The 18,942-nt window shown below is 44.7% G+C and overlaps 1 protein-coding gene across 6 annotated transcripts in view; it reads right to left on the reverse strand.

Moving 5' to 3' along the window:
* Nucleotides 1-18,942, reverse strand: part of LOC129820197 (engulfment and cell motility protein 1-like) — a 167,160-nt gene that overhangs the window by 77,522 nt on the left and 70,696 nt on the right. For all 6 annotated transcript variants that reach the window (XM_055877191.1, XM_055877194.1, XM_055877192.1 and 3 more), the window contains 5 exons: nucleotides 18,718-18,768; nucleotides 18,394-18,516; nucleotides 17,474-17,602; nucleotides 14,436-14,540; nucleotides 6,672-6,780 (listed from right to left, as the gene is read on the reverse strand). In XM_055877191.1, the coding sequence (XP_055733166.1) occupies nucleotides 6,672-6,780; nucleotides 14,436-14,540; nucleotides 17,474-17,602; nucleotides 18,394-18,516; nucleotides 18,718-18,768 (517 nt within the window). The remainder of the gene's footprint in view (nucleotides 1-6,671; nucleotides 6,781-14,435; nucleotides 14,541-17,473; nucleotides 17,603-18,393; nucleotides 18,517-18,717; nucleotides 18,769-18,942) is intronic.

The following is an 18,942-nucleotide window of genomic DNA, read 5'->3' on the forward strand; positions in this document are numbered from 1 at the left end:
ATCATTCTCATGAGAAAAACAGGCAGAGAAATCAGATCATTCTCATGAGAAAAACCAACATCTATTGTTCCACATCTGACAGCCGTGCCCGAATACAGACAAAATGATTCCTGAACGAAGAAATACACACATCTAAACCACACAGCCCTGTCCAACACAGAAATAAGAAGCAGACAAATCAAAATCAGACTTATTTCGGTCAATTATTATTTCAAATCGTTCTTCACATCTATTCATTATGCGACAGCCATCCTCAAATACAGAGGAATTGAGAAATGTAACGTATGCAAATAAACACACATCTCTTACAGTCTAATACCAACAGCTGTCCCGGACAGAACAAACAAAGTCGGATTCTTCTTGTCACTCACTCACTCACTCTCACTCTCTCACTCTCACACTCTCACACACACCCCAAAACTAGTCTATTTCCTGCTCTGAAGAAGAAAAAAAGAAGTTGGAGCAATCTCAACATTACAATGCATCTAATCTACATCAGGCATTTTGTCAGAGCTGAGGAATGAGCACACAGTAGTTTTTACTTAATATTTTACTGCATTAGCAGTCGGTAGGAAACAACCCATGCTTGTGTATGTGCTCGCTGTCTTTTCAAATAGCTGCTTGTTGTCAGCACAGGGAAGAGGTACTACGCTCATTGTAGATGGGATCCGTCTCAACAGTGTAAAGTGGTGTTCTTTCCTTCATTATCGATCTCCAGGAGTTGTCCTCACCGTGTGACCTTACCAGGGAATACCCAGGCGCTATAGTTGTGGGCTATAACTACGACCCCAGAGTTGTTCCTTGGAAAATAACAGCCAGGAAAAACTCTGGTGATAGGAGTGGATGGGATTAGACCGTACTGCTTTCACCTGTCAAGTCACTTTAGATCAGAGCGGATGAAGGAAGAGATAGGGACAAAGTGGGAAGATAAACCTCTTTAGAAAATGTACATTATCCACCCTTTTACTCCTTCTACCCCTTTAGTCTCATCCTCTTCACCCGTTACAACATCCGTAAGAGGATTTACTGGCTAAAACCACAGGATTTAACTAGTCACTTCAAATAGGATCGTTCCTTTAAGCGAATGTTCAGATTCTCTGAAGTTCTAGCATCAAACCTATTGATGACCTTCTCAGTGGCAGAATTCATTCTAACCAGGCCTGAATCTCCATTGGCCAGGGTTTCACTCTTTAGTCAATAGTAGTAACTTCTTTTCTGTGTACTGGAAGTGATCCCACCAGTGATGAAAGTAAGCTATAAAGCACTAAGTGAACTCAGTAAGAGGAAATGTAATGTATTGTCTAAAATGTGTGTATGCTTTCATCCACACAGCAGCAGTCTATGAACTCAAATACTTTGGTCTCTGATCATTTATTGAACAAATAGGATTTTATTTGGCTAATCATTAGGGAGAGTAGAACAAGCTTCTAAAAGCAACAAGCTCCTTCCCTCTTCAACGCCAATTTCTCACTTGGAGGCAGACCAAGAAGACATTCACTCCATCTCTCACTGTTTGTGTGTGTGTCCGTACCTCTGGCTGACAGTGCTGCTTCACTAAGGAGATGACTGGAGTATCCCCTGTGGCATTTCACTAACCAGTCCAAACACATCACAGGACACCTACAATCAGGTAGGTGAGACTGTGTGTGACTGTGGGACTGTGTGTGTAACTGTGTGTGTGTGTGTTTATTTAACCTTTATTTATTTAAGGATGTGTTACTGCTAATCAGTTTGAGACCCTGCTGAGTTCACAAGCACACAGCAGAGAGCCTCGGAGGGAACAACAGTGACTGGACAACAACCTCACAGGTAACAGCTGATGACATCACTCAATTCCAAACAGACAAAACTGACATCACATGATTCATACTGGTTTGTGGTCACAAGACTGTGTTAACCCGATGAGCTAAAGCTTAGGATTTACTTCACAGAGGATTCATGGTAGACATTGTGCATGTTGGCTCAATCGTAAACTACCTTAAAAAGTAAAGTTCTACGCGTCGCTCTACAGAATGATACCAGCATCCAGGAGATAGGTATGGAGAAGGCCATGGTAAGTCTGAGACCTGCCCAGTCCTGTCTCTCCTGTCCTCTCCTGTCCTCTCCTCTCTGAACCCACAAATACAATCTGTCCTGTGTCTGAAGGACAGGAAATGCCATGAATCAATAACCAGGACACTTTTCACCGCCACAACCAGCAGCCAATCTAAATAACTTCATAAATATTACATGGGCCTTTTAAATAGAGGAAGAAAGAGAAATAGAGAGAGAGACGTGGCCCGCCCGACCGCCCACCAGACGTGGATTCCATTAAGACCTGTTCTGGGAAAACATGCTGGGCTGCTGACACTAAATCTTTTAAGATCTGCGCTGGGGTGCTGGAGAGGAGGAGAGGGGACTCCTGGACACCTGGAAGGGAACATGAATAATGCACACAGAGCCAAGCAGCAAGGTGACACACGCACACACACAGGGAGCCAGCCCAGCAAGCTCGCCCAAACAAGCCCCACGCATACCCCTCCACCCCCAACCCGCTCACCCCACATCTGCATACAAAATATATAAATACAAAACCAGAGAAGTGTCAAAACAATATTCATTTAAGGTGGCGACTGTGGCGGTAATTGAACCTCGGGTCGAATGGAAAAATTCAAGCGCAATGCACGTTGTCGTTGCTGTCTGCCACCCACCAAATTTCCCACGAAGGAAAACAGAAAAGGTTCTTTCAAACTGATCTGTTGACTTGAGAATGTTCCAGAATGCCTGCGTCCTTCATACGAGCTCTGACCCAGCAATCTGCTCTGCGGCGGTTGTTGTGGTTGTTGTTGTGGTGGTGTTGTCTGAGTGGGGCATATTAAGCCACAGCACCCTATTTAAAAGGGCAGTGACCTCAAGGTATAAGCCAAGGGGTGTGTCCCAAATGGGACCCTTTTCCCCTATCGTCAAAAGAGGTTCAGTATATAGGGGATAGGGTGCTATTTGGGATGGAGATGTTGCTCTATTAAAGAGTGGGATGGGATAGTCGAGGGACAGAGGGGATGGAGAATTATAGGCTAAAACTAAAAAGGCCTAAAGTAGCCCAAGCACTGCCAGAATCCTGTTATGTGATTAGCCTGGGTAGATGGGGAACTAAGAAGACCAAAACCCACCAGAGGTTTATTGGCATTTCACGGCAGCAAATGAAAGTAAATGATCCGAGAATTTTTTTTTGTCACGGTTGGCGCAGAGATTAATTTCTTATCGTGAAGAGAAAGAGCTATGGCTTTGAATGTTACTTTCTCCTCCACGCTAACACCAGGGTGTTTCATTTGAATTTTCTCTTTTTTAAAAGGCAGACCATTACTATTTAATGAAGAATTTTGCCACTGCTTCCCATTCGGACTTAATTTAACACTGTTTGGTGTCAGTGGAGGGTTGCGTCTGTCTCTGCCCTTACACTTTTACAGTAAATCATTTAGAGGCGTCCTAGGCTGCAGCTAGAGCCCGGCTCAGAATGACTTCATCTAACTACCTCTACCCATCCTGTCCTAACTCCTTTCCTATAATAACCTCCATTTGTGAACATTAAACCTCAATTTTTCCATTTCCCTCCTAACTTCCATATGCTTGGATGCTCTGTTGAATTATACTGAGTGCAACTCCCAAGTGTCATAATGACTCTTTAAATGCTACGCTTCTGTCTGTTGATTTGCATTGAGACTGAATAAAGACGTGATGCCAAATTCTATGTTGTCACTAATAAAATGCTTTGCCGAACACTGAGGGCACAAAACATTATAAACACCTGCTCTTTCCATGACATAGACTGACCAGGTGAATCCAGGTGAAAGCTATGATTCCTTATTATGACGTCACTTGTTAAATACACTTTAATTCAGCGTAGATGAACGGTAGGAGACAGGTTAAATAACAATTTTTTAAGCCTAGAGACAATTGAGACATGGATTGTGTGTGTGTGTGCCATTTCTGAGGGTGAATGGGCAAGACAAAATATTTAAGTGCCGTTGAACGGGGTATGATAGTAGGTGTCAGGTGCACAGGTTTGTGTCAAGAACTGCAACGCTGCTGGGTCTTTCACACTCAACAATTTCCTGTGTTTATCAAGAGTGGTCCACCACCCAATGGACATCCAGCCAACATGACACAATTGTGGGAAGCATTTGAGTCAACATGGGCCAGCATCCCTGTGGAACGATTTCAACACCTTGTAGAGTCCATACCCCAATGAATTGAGGATATTCTGAGGGCAAAAGGGGGTGCAACTCAATATTAGGAAGGTGTTCTTAATGTTTTGTACACTCATTGTATATGCCTGGCTATGAAAGACAATTTAGTGTCACTGTCATCCCGTACCCCTCCCCCCCCCCCCACCCTCAGTGTCTCTCTCTGTCTGGAATATGTCGTGTCCCAGGCCTTGACATAGACTGGGGGGGTTCTGGTGGGTTCCACTAATTCCATTCCATTAGTTATTCAGCATCTTTTCTTTAGCATTTCGTTAAACCCACAATAAAATCTGTTAAATATGTGACCAATAAAATGTGATTTGATCTAGGATAACTACCTGCCAGCCCCATGTACCATCCATCCGCTTAGTGAAGCCATTATACATACGGTACTGTAGTGTACAGTACGCTTGAGGAAGAGAGGATAAGACATCCACAACCGTGAGGTTTTTACACACATATAGCATGTCTGAACACAAACAAAAATGTGACCAACATGAACAAAAACTTTTAAGGCAAAATTATAAATGTAATTTATTCAACAATTATAACACCAGGTGTTTGCCATTGACATCAAATATTTTTTGCTTGGGACACATGCCAAGTAGGCAGTAGGCACAATAATAGGAGAAAGAAAAGTTGTGCGTGTTCCAGACTGTGATAAGAGGGGGGCAGACAAGCCTGTCAGACACAGACCAGTGGAGCGTACCTCCAGACAGATGGAGAGGGGCGGGGGGTCACCCCTAGGGGCTCTGGTGTCACCTAACACACAGGGCCCTCCTCCCCCCTCTGAGCTGTTTCAGCCCCTGTTAACACCTCACACCAGGCTTTGGGCTCAATCTCATTTGAGCTTCATCAAATCAGAAAGCTAACTGAATTCAATGTATGGATTTATTTTTTAAAAAACTCCTCATTGAAGATAAATGGCAGTTTTCAACTCATATGATTGAAAATCAATGAATCAATTGAACACTGCCATTGACTTCTTGAAATGACTGACTTGAAATTGACCCCAACCCTGCTACACTGCTGCATAGTCTACTGCGTCTGCATGACCCCTTCCATGGCCATCAACATTAATGAGTATAAAGGCCATTAAAGTTAGAGTGCAGAGTTACCACAAACTAACCAGAACCATGCATGAGCGTCTAGGTCAAAACTGACATGTGATTTTAATATGGAGAGTCCACAGCTGAATCCCAAAGTAAATCAGAGATAGGATATATGCTTTAAGGTTTGAATTTCAATTCCAGAGGTTTTGGATGACATTGCACACTCAGAGTACAAGTCTTTCCAAACCCTAACTGTCAATCAGTTCAATGCTTCACAGATCCTTACCAAGAGGTGGTCTCTTTTTCTTAACACAGTATCACTTCTAAAATTGAGATTTATTTTTTTAGGTAGGCTACATTTACAACCTTTCCATCCCACTAAAATGAAGTTAGCAGATAGTACATCATGTAAGGTTGAAGAGGAGGCCTAAGGAGTGGATAAGGGGTGTAGAAGTGTAGGGAGTCTTGTGTAGGGAGTCTTTTTTCTTTTTTCGTGACTGGAACGTGACCCAGCACTTTTTCCCCTGCGGGAGTGCGAGTCCCAGACGGATTCAGTGTATTAGGAGGGGGAATAGGGCTCACTTGAAGTCTACTCACTTCATCAAGAATTGATGAACTCCAGCACAATTACAAAGTATAATGGCTCCTTTTATCTTCACTGCAGGAGACAGAGTTTACTCTTCTAGTCTGACTGAGACGGTAAAATGCTCTGGAGGGTATTTCCATCCCTTTCTCTGTCTGAATGAATATGGCTGGGCTTAATGTGAAAACAGGCAAAGAAGATGCTTTTAACCCTTGTATATCAAAGTGCCAATTCCAACCCAATCTTCCAATAACAATCAACAGGGTTAAAAGTCAATGGAGAGAGCTGAGTCACACAATCTGCAGTAGTTCAGAGAACATGTGACTGTTGGAGCTACATTTACCAAGCATAAGCCAATCAGATTTGGCGATCATGAGGAAAAATGTGGCCAAAGAGAAACACTCCAGGTACTGTAGTACTTCTGTGTTTGTTTCCTTGGTGTTTTTTTGGTTGTTTTGAGTGTTTGTATTCATATGACCATAGAATGTGACTAACCAAGACAAAAAACATATTCTGTGCATCAACTCGTTCAAATACTTTCATCAGTGCACAGATAATGTCTGGTACTCAGCACCCATACAATCCACAGAACGCCATTGTCAGTAAATCAGGGTCGTAGCAAAAACGTTTTCATCGTAGCAACAGAAAACAAACGTTTATTATTGGACAATTTCAGGTAGTCCCTCCACGTTTCGGTCCGTTTGGTTGCCAGTGAATATGACCCTATAAGCACACTATGATCTAATAGCGAGGCAATGATATGACACCAGGCAGGTGTTGAGGGGAGGGTAGTTAATACCAATAAAGACTTACGGAGCTCTCCCACTTTGAGGATTTCACACAGCATCTTGGTCAGCTCGATGCTGCTGCGGCCGAACGGACACTCGTGCTTGTCCTCACGACTGCTGTTCTCCAGAACAATCTGGAACAAGGACAGAAAGTCACTCAGTCTATCGAGCCACCAACGTTTTTTGAAAATACTTTTGTCAAGTGTTTAACAGCTACCCAGGCACAGACAGACAGACATAGACAAACATAAAGACATACAGACATGCACACAGAGGCAGACAGATCTCAACAAGGGATTTTAATGAACTGGAACCATGTGACCCTTGACCTATTAATTCAGTGAAACCACACACTGAGGTCATAGTTGACAGATAAATCTCATGGAGAGAGTCAGAGCGGGATAGTGAAACCAGAGGCAGCAGAAGGTCACCAACAGGACAAGGAATTGGGACACAGCTAACTGGATTATCCTATCTCCATGGTACCATCTTAATTCAATCAAAATCAAATCCAATTTTATTTGTCACATGCACCGAAATACAAGATGTGTAGACTAACAGTGAAATGCTTACCAGCCCTTTCCCAACAATGCAGAGTTAAAAAGTAAGAACAATTTGCAATAAATAAAAAATAGCAACACAAAAATAACGTGGCTATATACAAGGAGTACAGGTACCGAGTCAATGTGCTGGGGTACGAGATAGTTGAGGTGATTGAGATAATATGTACATGTGGGTAGGAGTAAAAGAGACTAGGCAATCAGGATAGTTAATAAATAGAGTAGGAGCAGCATATGTGATGAGTGTGAAAGAGTGTGTGTATGTGTGTGTGTGTGTGTGTGTCGGTGTGTCAGTGTAGTATGTGTGAGTGTGTGGGTAGAGTCCAGTGAGTACGCATAGAGCCGGTGTAAAGAAAAATAAGTAAATACAAAAGGGGTCAATGCAAATAGTCCGGGTAGCCATTTGATTAACTGTTCAGCCCTCTTCTGGCTTGGTGGTACAAACTGTTCAGGATTATTTTGGTCCCAGACTTGCCGCTCTAGTACCACTGGCCGTGTGGTAGCATCGGAACAGTCTATGATTTGGGTGGCTGGATACTTTGGCCATTTTTAGGGCTTTCTTCTGACACCTCCTGGTATAGGAATATATTTTGGCCCTGGTATATATATTTTTTGGTTCCAAGATGGCGTAGCGATCAGACATCTTTGTCTTCGTCTTGTCGTGTCCCGTGTATATATCTTTTTTCTTCGCATATATTAAAAAATATATTTTTCTTAACCAACTTCAACATACTCTCCTGCAATCCGCCTCAGCCAACGTGGTATGGATCTGCTATTTTCTTTACTTTTGAACCGGAACCCCCAACAGAAGCTAGCTAGCCACTGCCGGACAACTGCTAGCCCGGACAACTCTTGCCAGTCTGCACAGCGCGACTCAAACCAGAGCAAATCAGATGTATTTTACTCCATATCTCCGGATTCCTACCGCAAGCTCTGAACCTTTTCACCTGGATCATCGCAGCTAGCTAGCTGCTATTCGAGTGGCCACTCCTGGCTAACGTCTCTGTCCCGAAGCAAGAACCAATTAGCCTGGAGCTAGCCTTTTATAGGCCCATCTCCCGGCTAGCCGAAGAGGTCCATCAGCCACTCCTTGGGCTACAATACCTATTTTGCCAATTGACCTGGACCCCTTTTACTACCAACACGGAGCCCTACCGACCCATCACGACTGGACTACTGACGTAATTCGCCGGAGGGGTTTTTTCAACTGGCTCCTCCATCACGACGTCCCCTGAAAGCCCATCTGCTATCCTGCTAGCCGCGACCCGCTAGCTGTCTAGAGCATACCGGACTGTTAGCTGAAGAGGCCCATCGGAAAAATTCTTTGGCCACTATACCTATCCTGCCAATTGGCCTGGACCATTTTACCACACGGAGCCCTGCTTATCCATCACGACTAGTCTGCCGACGTAACAGCACGAGGGGGCTACAACAGACTTCTTCCGTCGCGGCGTCCTTCTAAGGCCCGGCCCACTAGCTGTCTGAACCATCGTGTCTCCAGCCCGCCGAGCTACTCACTGGACCCCTATGATCATTTGCCAACGCATGCCTCTCCCTAATGTCAATATGCCTTGTCCATTGCTATTTTGATAAGTGATTATTGCCTTATTTCACTGTAGAGCCTCTAGCCATGCTCAATACGCTTTAGCTAACCCTTTAGTTCCACCTCCCACACATGCGGTGACCTCACCTGGTTTAAATTATGTTTCAAGAGACAATGTCTCTCATCGTCACTCAATGCACAGGTTTACATCCACTGTATTCACATGCTACCATACCTTTGTCTGTACATTATGCCTTGAATCTATTCTACCGTGCCCAGAAACCTGCTCCTTTTACTCTCTGTTCCGAACGGACTAGACAACCAGTTCGTATAGCCTTTAGCCTTTAGCCGTACCCTTATCCTACTCCTCTCCTCTGTTCCTCTGGTAATGTAGAGGTTAAACCAGGCCCTGCAGTGCCTAACTCCACTCCCCAGGCGCTCTCATTTGTTGACTTCTGTAACCATAAAAGCTTTGGTTTCATGCATGTAAACATTAGAAGCCTCCTCCCTAAGTTTGTTTTATTCACTGCTTTAGCACACTCTGCCAACCTGGATGTCCTAGCCGTGTCTGAATCCTGGCTTAGGAAAACCACCAAAAACCCTGAAATTTCCATCCCTATAACATTTTCCGACAAGATAGAACTGCCAAAGGGGGCAGTTGCAATCTACTGCAGAGACAGCCTGCAGAGTTCTGTCTTAATATCCAGGTCTCTGCCCAAACAATTTGAGCTTCTACTTGTAAAATTCTACCTTTCCAGAAACAAGTCTCTCACCGTTGCCGCTTGCTATAGACCACCTTCGTCTCCCAGCTGTGCCCTGGGCACCATATGTGAATTGATTGCCCCCCACCTATCTTCAGAGCTCGTGCTGTTAGGTGACCTAAACTGGGACATGCTTAACACCCCGGCCATCCTACAATCTAAGCTTGATGCCCTCAATCTCACACAAATGATCAATGAACCTACCAGGTACAACCCCAAATCCGTAAACACGGGCACCCTCATAGAGATCATCCTAACCAACCTGCCCTCCAAATACACCTCTGCTGTCTTCAATCAGGATCTCAGCGATCACTGCCTCATTGCCTGCGTCCATAATGGGTCTGCGGTCAAACAACCACCCCACATCACTGTCAAACACTCCCTAAAACACTTCAGCGAGTGTTTCTAAACGACCTGGCCGGCGTATCCTGGAAGGATATTGACCTCATCCCGTCAGTAGAGGATGCCTGGTTATTCTTTAAAAGTGATTTCCTCACCATCTTAAATAAGCATGCCCCATTCAAAAAAAATGTGAACTAGGAACAGATATAGCCCTTGCTTCACTCCAGACCTGACTGCCCTTGACCAGTACAAAAACATCCTGTGGCGTACTGCATTAGCATAGAATAGCCCCTGCGATATGCAACTTTACAGGGAAGTTATGAACCAATATACACAGGCAGTTTGAAAAAGCTAGCCTTTGCTTTCCTAACAGAAATTTGCATCCTGTAGCACAAACTCCAAAAAGTTCCGGGACACTGTGAAGTCCTTGGAGAATAAGAGTACCTCCTCCCAGTTGCCCACTGCACTGAGGCTAGGAAACACTGTCACCATTGATAAATCCAGGAAAATGGAGAATTTCAATAAGCATTTTTTTACGGCTGGCCATGCTTTCAACCTGGCTACCCCTACCCCGGTCAACAGCCCTGCACCCCCCACAGCAAATAGTCCAAGCCTCCCCCATTTCTCCTTCACCCAAATCCAGATATCTGATGTTCTGAAAGAGCTGCAAAATCTGGACCCCTACAAATCAGCCGGGCTAGACAACCTGGACCCTTACTAGCCTGTTCAACCTCTCGTATAGTCTGACATACCCAAAGATTGGAAAGCTGCTGCGATCATCCCCCTCTTCAAAGGGGGAGACACTAGGCCCAAACTGCTACAGACCTAGAGTGAGGGAAAAAGGTATTTGATCCCCTGCTGATTTTGTACGTTTGCCCACTGACAAAGAAATTATCAGTCTATAATTTTAATGGTAGGTTTATTTGAACAGTGAGAGACAGAATAACAACAAAAAAATCCAGAAAAACGCATGTCAAAAATGTTATTAATTGATTTGCATTTTAATGAGGGAAATACATATTTGACCCCCTCTCAAATCAGAAAGATTTCTGGCTCCTAGGTGTCTTTTATACAGGTAACGAGCTGAGATTAGGAGCACACTCTTAAAGGGAGTGCTCCTAATCTCAGTTTGTTACCTGTATAAAAGACACCTGTCCACAGAAGCAATCAATCAATCAGATTCCAAACTCTCCACCATGGCCAAGACCAAAGAGCTCTCCAAGGATGTCAGGGACAAGATTGTAGACCTACACAAGGCTGGAATGGGCTACAAGACCATCGCCAAGCAGCTTGGTGAGAAAGTGACAACAGTTGGTGCGATTATTCGCAAATAGAAGAAACACAAAAGAACTGTCAATCTCCCTCGGCCTGGGGCTCCATGCAAGATCTCACCTTGTGGAGTTGCAATGATCATGAGAACGGTGAGGAATCCGGCCAGAACTACACAGGAGGAACTTGTCAATGATCTCAAGGCAGCTGGGACCATAGTCACCAAGAAAACAATTGGTAACACACTACGCCGTGAAGAACTGAAATCCTGCAGCGCCCGCAAGGTCCCCCTGCTCAAGAAAGCACATATACATGCCCATCTGAAGTTTGCCAATGAGCATCTGAATGATTCAGAGGACAACTGGGTGAAAGTGTTGTGGTCAGATGAGACCAAAATGGAGCTCTTTGGCATCAACTCAACTCGCCATGTTTGGAGGAGGAGGAATGCTGCCTATGACCCCCAAGAACACCATCCCCACCGTCAAACATGGAGGTGGAAACATTATGCTTTGGGGGTGTTTTTCTGCTAAGGGGACAGGACAACTTCACCGCATCAAAGGGACGATGGACGGGGCCATGTACCGTCAAATCTTGGGTGAGAACCTCCTTCCCTCAGCCAGGGCATTGAAAATGGGTCGGGGATGGGTATTCCAGCATGACAATGACCCAACACACACGGCCAAGGCAACAAAGGAATGGCTCAAGAAGAAGCACATTAAGGTCCTGGAGTGGCCTAGCCAGTCTCCAGACCTTAATCCCATAGAAAATCTGTGGAGGGAGCTGAAGGTTCGAGTTGCCAAACGTCAGCCTCAAAACCTTAATGACTTGGAGAAGATCTACAAAGAGGAGTGGGACAAAATCCCTCCTGAGATGTGTGCAAACCTGGTGGCCAACTACAAGAAACGTCTGACCTCTGTGATTGCCAACAAGGGTTTTGCAACCAAGTACTATGTACTACTATGTACTATGTACATGTTTTGCAGAGGGGTCAAATACTTATTTCCCTCAGTAAAATGCAAATCAATTTATAACATTTTTGACATGCGTTTTTCTGGATTTTTTTGTTGTTATTCTGTCTCTCACTGTTCAAATAAACCTACCATTAAAATTATAGACTGATCATTTCTTCGTCAGTGGGCAAATGTACAAAATCAGCAGGGGATCAAATACTTTTTTCTCTTGCTGTACATATATATCCTACCCTTCCTTTCTAAGGTCTTGGAAAGCCAAGTTAACAAACAGATCACCGACCATTTCGAATCCCACCGTACCTTCTCCGCTATGCAATCTGGTTTCAGAGCTGGTCATGAGAGCTGCTCATAACCGCCATCAATAAGAGACAGTACTGTGCAGCCATATTCATCGACCTGGCCAAGGCTTTCGACTCTGTCAATCACCACATTCTTATCGGCAGACTCAACAGCTTTGGTTTCTCAAATGACTGCCTCGCCTGGTTCACCAACTACTTCTCAGACAGAGTTCAGTGTGTCAAATTGTAGGGCCTGTTGTCCAGACCTCTGGCAGTCTCTATGGGTGTGCCACAGGGTTCAATTCTCAGGCCAACTCTTTTCTCTGTATACATCAATGATGTCACTCTTGCTGCTGGTGATTCTCTGATCCTCCTCTACGCAGACGACACCATTCTGTATACTTCTGGCCCTTCTTTGGAAACTGTGTTAACTAACCTCCAGATGAGCTTCAATGCCATACAACTCTCCTTCCGCGGCCTCCAACTGCTCTTAAACGCAAGTAAAACTAAATGCATGCTCTTCAACCGATCGCTGCCCACACCTGCCCGCCCGTCCAGCATCACTACTCTGGACGGTTCTGACTTAGAATATGTGGACAACTACAAATACCTAGGTGTCTGGTTAGACTGTAAACTCTCCTTCCAGACTCACATTAAGCATCTCCAATCCAAAATTAGATCTAGAATTGGCTTCCTATTTCGCAACAAAGCATCCGTCACTCATGCTGCCAAACATAACCTCGTAAATCTGACTATTTACAGGGTCGTACACACTACCCTCTGTAGCGCCTTACGGTCAGATGCCAAGCATTTGCCATACCAGGCGGTGACGCAGCCAGTCAAGATGCTCTCAGTGGTGCAGCTGCCAAACTTTAAGGATTTGAGGGCCCATGCCAAATCTTTTCAGCCTCCTGAGGTGGTAGAGGCATTGTTGTGCCCTCTTCATGACTGTGCTGGTGTGTTTGGACAATGATAGATATTTAGTGATGTCGACACAGAGAAACTTTAAGCTCTTGACCCGCTCCACTTCAGCCCCATCCAGAGGTCAGACTAAGGACAGCAGCTATTGTAGGTTATTACAGTATCAGTCATTATACTGCATGTTATCTACCTCCAATGTCAAATCTCAAAGACATTCCAATCTCAATGTGACATTGATTTGATTAAAAGATGTCTTTCCCTCTAAGTAAACATTACCATTGCGAAAGCCTCTCTTATACATTTTAACCTTGTTTGAACCTTAAACGGTCCACTTGCACATGGCGTGGTCAATTCATAAATCAATTCCCCATGTAAAAAAAACTCACTCCAATTATAACGTTGCCGCAGCGACAAGCCTACACCGGAAACCATTAGCATCCTTATCATCGTCGTGGTGACAGTTTAATTTGGGAAATTGGTGGTTGTTTTGTTACAGCAGCGGGCAAAGGAGAGGGACGGGCTAGCCTGTGTATGCATGTGTGGCGTGTGTGCGTTAGGTTTAATATTAGATGGACACTACGCCACCACCGCCACCCTTTTAATTCCCCATTTATTTTCACAGGCCATTCACTGCCCTTCTACAAGGACGCACACAGGCAGGCACACACACAAATAATCACTCATAGGCATGGGATGCCCACTAACCAAACCAATGCCACCTGCCCACAGTTTAGGCTGAGTTAAATTAATTCAGGATTAATACATAAACTTGATTTGATTAAGTTGCGTCCTAGTATAAAATGTATTTTCTTTGTCACTGGAACTAGGAAACGGACAAAAACAATTGGGCAGGATTATTTTCTCTCCAGTGAATGTGTAGATTTGTTAAACGTAGCCATATGCCATAGTATTGGGTTGACTCAGTTCCAAGGCTACATATTGGCATGGTGTTTCATCAGACAGGCTGCCTGGACAGAGCCCAGGGAATCTAGGAGTGAGGGACGGATAGAGACAGTTTAGGCAGAGAGAAAGAGAGAGTGTGTGTGTGTGTGTGTGTGTGTGTGTGTGTGTGTGCGTGCGTGCGTGCGTGCGTGCGTGCGTGCGTGCGTGCGTGTGCGTGTGTGTGTGTGTGAGAGCTACTAACCCTGATGTAGGCATCCTGGTGGTGTCTGGCGAAGTACAGCATGTTATCCAGAGCCAGCATCCCAGGAGGAATCTGAGTGAAGTCCATAGCAGGGTTCACATGGTTCTGATGAGAGAGAGAGCGAGAGAGCGAGAGGGAGGCAGAGAGAGAAAGAGCGAGAGCACGAGAGAGAGCACAAGAGAGAGCGAGAGATCAAGAGAGTGAGAGCAAGGAGGTAAGTCAGACAAACATGTTTGAACAAGACAAGAATGAGTCAGAACACTAAATAAGACAAGGTTGATTGGTAGACTATCTCCATTAGCACTGTACCATGTCTGAGAATGAAGGAGAGGAGATAGAAAGAGACATGGAGGGGGTCGCAGAGATCCAGCTATGTAATTGTTGAAGACCGCCATCAGCTTCACAGACAGAATGGAAGACCCACACTCTTTTACATAACCTTCATTACATTTGCAAAAGCAAAAGTCCAACTAAACCCACTTTCTCTTGAAGATCCACAGGCCAGATCTACCTAGGAGACTAATACACTCTTTCAGACTACTGCACTCTAAATACAGCACTAGGTCAACGTTACCAGACAATCCCCTTAAAACTGTGTGTGAAAACGTGCCCACGTTTGTGTGTGCGCGCGCGCATGCTTTCATGTGTTCGTGCTTGCATGTGCGCAAGTGTGTGTGTACAAGCATGTAAAGTAAGGAGAGATCTTTTCGGGGGTTTTCCGAACCACTGGAGGAAATGAAGGCAGGCCTTATCTTAGGGCAGCACACTGGGGTCTTAGCGAGCCGCAGAGGCCCTAACGGCTCAGGGACTTAGAGAGGAAATGAAGGGCTTAGTTCCCCCTCACCATGGATACGACAGCAATATGATACAGCTCAGAAACTACACACCCAGAGAGAGAGGGGAGGTAGAGAGATAGAAGAAAGAGAGAGGGGGGAGAGAAACCTTCCCTCCCCCTCAGGTATTATGCCACTGTGTCAAGTAATTATCTTTTTGTTTTCTCGTGATTTGGTTGGCTCTAATTGTGTTGCTGTCCTGGGGCTCTGTGGGGTCTGTTTGTGTTTGTGAGCAGAGCCCCAGGACCAGCTTGCTTAGGGGACTCTTATCCAGGTTCATCGCTCTGTAGGTGATGGAAGGTTTGGGAATCACTTCCTTTTAGGTGGTTGTAGAATTTAACGTCTATTTTATGGATTTTGATAATTAGCTGGTATCGGCCTAATTCTCTCTCACATATATAGACATCAAGCACTCTACAATATGGAGTCCACAGTACCTCCTCCCTCCTCTCAGACACAGATGGAGCACAGAGTGCATCATGTCATCTTCTAAACCAATTAACAACAGTCCCCGGGGGCATAGCTGTAGTCTTCTGGTGTGTGTGTACTGTTTGACGTGGCTGTGGTCCTGTGAAGCTTTAGAGCCAGAAGGTTTGCGTGTTCCTGAGGAATGTGAGTTTCTGCATAGTTGTGTTATCACGTCAGACACACAGGGCTGGATTCAGCTGCCATGTCATCCCCTTATCTGACAGTGTCCCAAGTCCTCTTTCTACTAGTGTAGGGAAAGAGCTCCACTACTGAGGAACATGTCTTGCCTATGGGTCTGCTGTACCGAGACCAAAACTAATCTAGTTAGTCCAACCGCTGAAGTTTTGGGGATGCAGAGTGTCATGACTGTCCTGTGATGATCATAATGGGTCAGATAAGCTTGGCAATGGCTAACAATAACCAGACCCTCTCCCACCCGCAAAGGGGTGGAGGAGTGAACTGTGGGGGTTTTGACACCTGCACACCCGGTCGTTAATTTAAGAAGGAGAGAACTCTCTCTCTCTACCCTTTAGTATCAACCAAATGAATGCCTTTGTCTAGAGACTTTTGCCTGCCCAAAACTCTAAACGTCCAAAAAGTGAATATTGGAACAATATTTTGAACAGAAGAACGTGGGGAATGGTCAGTGGGTAGATGTAGAAAACGTCATATTGTTTGTTATTAAAAACTGTATGGACCAAATAGTGTAACTTGGAAAGGATACTCCCTGTATCTGTCAAGCTTTCATTCAATATTTGTGAAGATAGAAATTTGATTTTAGTTTTCTAATAAGATACTTATTTTTGAGAATACTTTGCACAGTAACTAGCCACGCCCCGAGTGAGGTCAGAAGAGTGTGTCAGTGTGATGGAACCGCCGTTTTCGACCAGAGTGCTTAAAAGGACTGGCTAAGAATGACCATATCAGACCAGAACATTGCCTGGTTGCTGCTGTCGTGTCTTTGACACTGCTTTGCATGTAAAGTGGTCTGAATCCTGAATAATCAACACGAGGTATAGGCTAGAAGCTCACTTCCTAGACAAATCACTGGTACGGCTGATTATCTGCCAGATATCGAGAAAAGCGAACATACTACACTGCAAACCAGCCCATTCTGCTACGAGTCTCAAATCACTGTATGCTCCTAGTCTCATCCCAGAGGGAAACTGTCGACACGGCTGGCTAACCATCATCCTATGAGCATCATCACGAGTGAAGAGATGTAAGAAGATCGAAAAGGGGGTGGGATACCAGCTTTTGGACACCAAGAGCCTTACAAACGTGCCACTGAAAGGCCAAACCAACATTCTTCAGGAGGGCTAGCTCCGACAGAGAAACGGTGAGCGGCAATCGACACGTAAATACATTCATGATTTCTTACTCCAAACGGGTGACTGTTTATGTGCAAGGTATATGATTAATGTGAGGACAGTCCTAGAATGTATCTCTCTCTCCTCCCTGCCCCTCTTCATTCTTTGTGTATAAGCCACCATATTTTGTCAGTCCACTAGGGACCTTTGTCTCATGTAAGTGTGTGTGCGTATTCTGTGTTATTATTTAGTTAAACTAGTAAATAATTGATTAAACCAAGTTGTGTAGCACTGAATAATGAGCAAGGCTGGGGTTTCTGCAGATCCAAGAAGGTTACGACCGTTGAGAATGACATGACAAGATGAACCCTAGTTTCTTGAAGCCCAGTCGCGGTTGTGTGTGTGCGTGCGTGTGTGTATAACTTACAATGAAACCTAGTTTCTTGTAGTCACGGGTGTACATGGACTTCCTCTTCTCGATGCTGCCACTGTTGTTCGGCTCACATTCCACGTCGAACGCAATCCTGCGCAGCTCAAAGATGATGTCTCTTTGGGCCTAGGCAGATAGAAGAGGACAAAAACATTAAGACATACACTGAGTATACAAAACATTAACAACTCTTTCCATGACAGACTGACCAGGTGAAATCTATGATCCCTTATTGATGTCACTTGTTAAATCCACTTCAAATCAATGTAGAGGAAGGGGAAAAGACAGGTTAAAGAAGGATTTTTAGCCTGGAGACAATTGGGACATGGATTGTGTATGTGTGCCATTCAGAGGGTGAATGAGCAAGACAAAATACTTAAGTGCCTTTGAACAGGGTATGGTAGTAGGTGCCAGACGCACCGGTTTGTGTCAAGAATTGCAACGCTGCTGGGTTTTTCACACTCAACAATTTCCCATGTGTATCAAGAATGGTCCACCACCCAAAGAACATCCTGTCAACTTGAGACAACTGTGGGAAGTATTGCAGTCAACATGGGCCAGCATCCCTGTGGAACCCTTTCGACACCTTGTAGAGTCCATGCCCCGACCATTGAGGCTGTTCTCAATATGAGGAAGGTGTTCCTAATGTTCGATATACATCAAAATTGGCAAATCATTACATGACATAGGCATTATTCCAAGGTAACTATCCTTACATAGTACTTCCACATTTCACTGATAATTCTCAGGTAGAGAGTGAACGTGCTAAACTCTTATACTCTTGGGAAAACCTATAAAAGGGTGCTTGGAACAAAAACATTTATTCATTTGTTGATATTTCACTGGTAAATACTATTTGATAAGGCCTATGTGGCCAACAGCTCTCGAGGGACATCGAGTTGAGAGGCCTACTGTACCTGGTCCTGAGGGTCCATCTTGGTCATCATGCGGTCCTCTAAGAGGTTGAAGGTCAGAACCTGCAGCACGTACAGCTGGTGGGCCATCTCATCATTGATTGGCTTAGGGCTCCGGATCACGTTCTAGAGGAGAGAGGGAGAAGAAGAAAGAGGAAAGTAAATAAACAGGGATATAGAGAGTGAAGAGAGAAAGAGGGAGAGAGATGGGGCGAGAAAAGGGAGAGAACGAGAAGGAGCAACAGAGAGACAAGAGAGAGAGACAGACTGAGAAACAAGTGATGCAGAGGAGAGGTACAGATGGAGGGGATTACTGGAAACACTTACACTTAGTATGATGGAACGCAGCTGCTTCTGGGCTAGAATGTGGGCCATCTCCTACACAGACAGAGACAGACAGAGAAACGGACAGAGAGGGGGGAAAAAAGGGGGAAAGAGAGAGGAAGGAAGAGAAAAAGAGAAAAGAAGAGCAAGAAAGAAAGGGAGAGAAAGGAGAGGGAACAGGATAAGTAAAAATAGAGAGGATGACAGAAAGGAAGAGAGAATGTGAGA

Source organism: Salvelinus fontinalis, chromosome 22, assembly GCF_029448725.1.
Source record: "Salvelinus fontinalis isolate EN_2023a chromosome 22, ASM2944872v1, whole genome shotgun sequence".
In the NCBI taxonomy this organism is placed as follows: Eukaryota; Metazoa; Chordata; class Actinopteri; order Salmoniformes; family Salmonidae; genus Salvelinus; species Salvelinus fontinalis.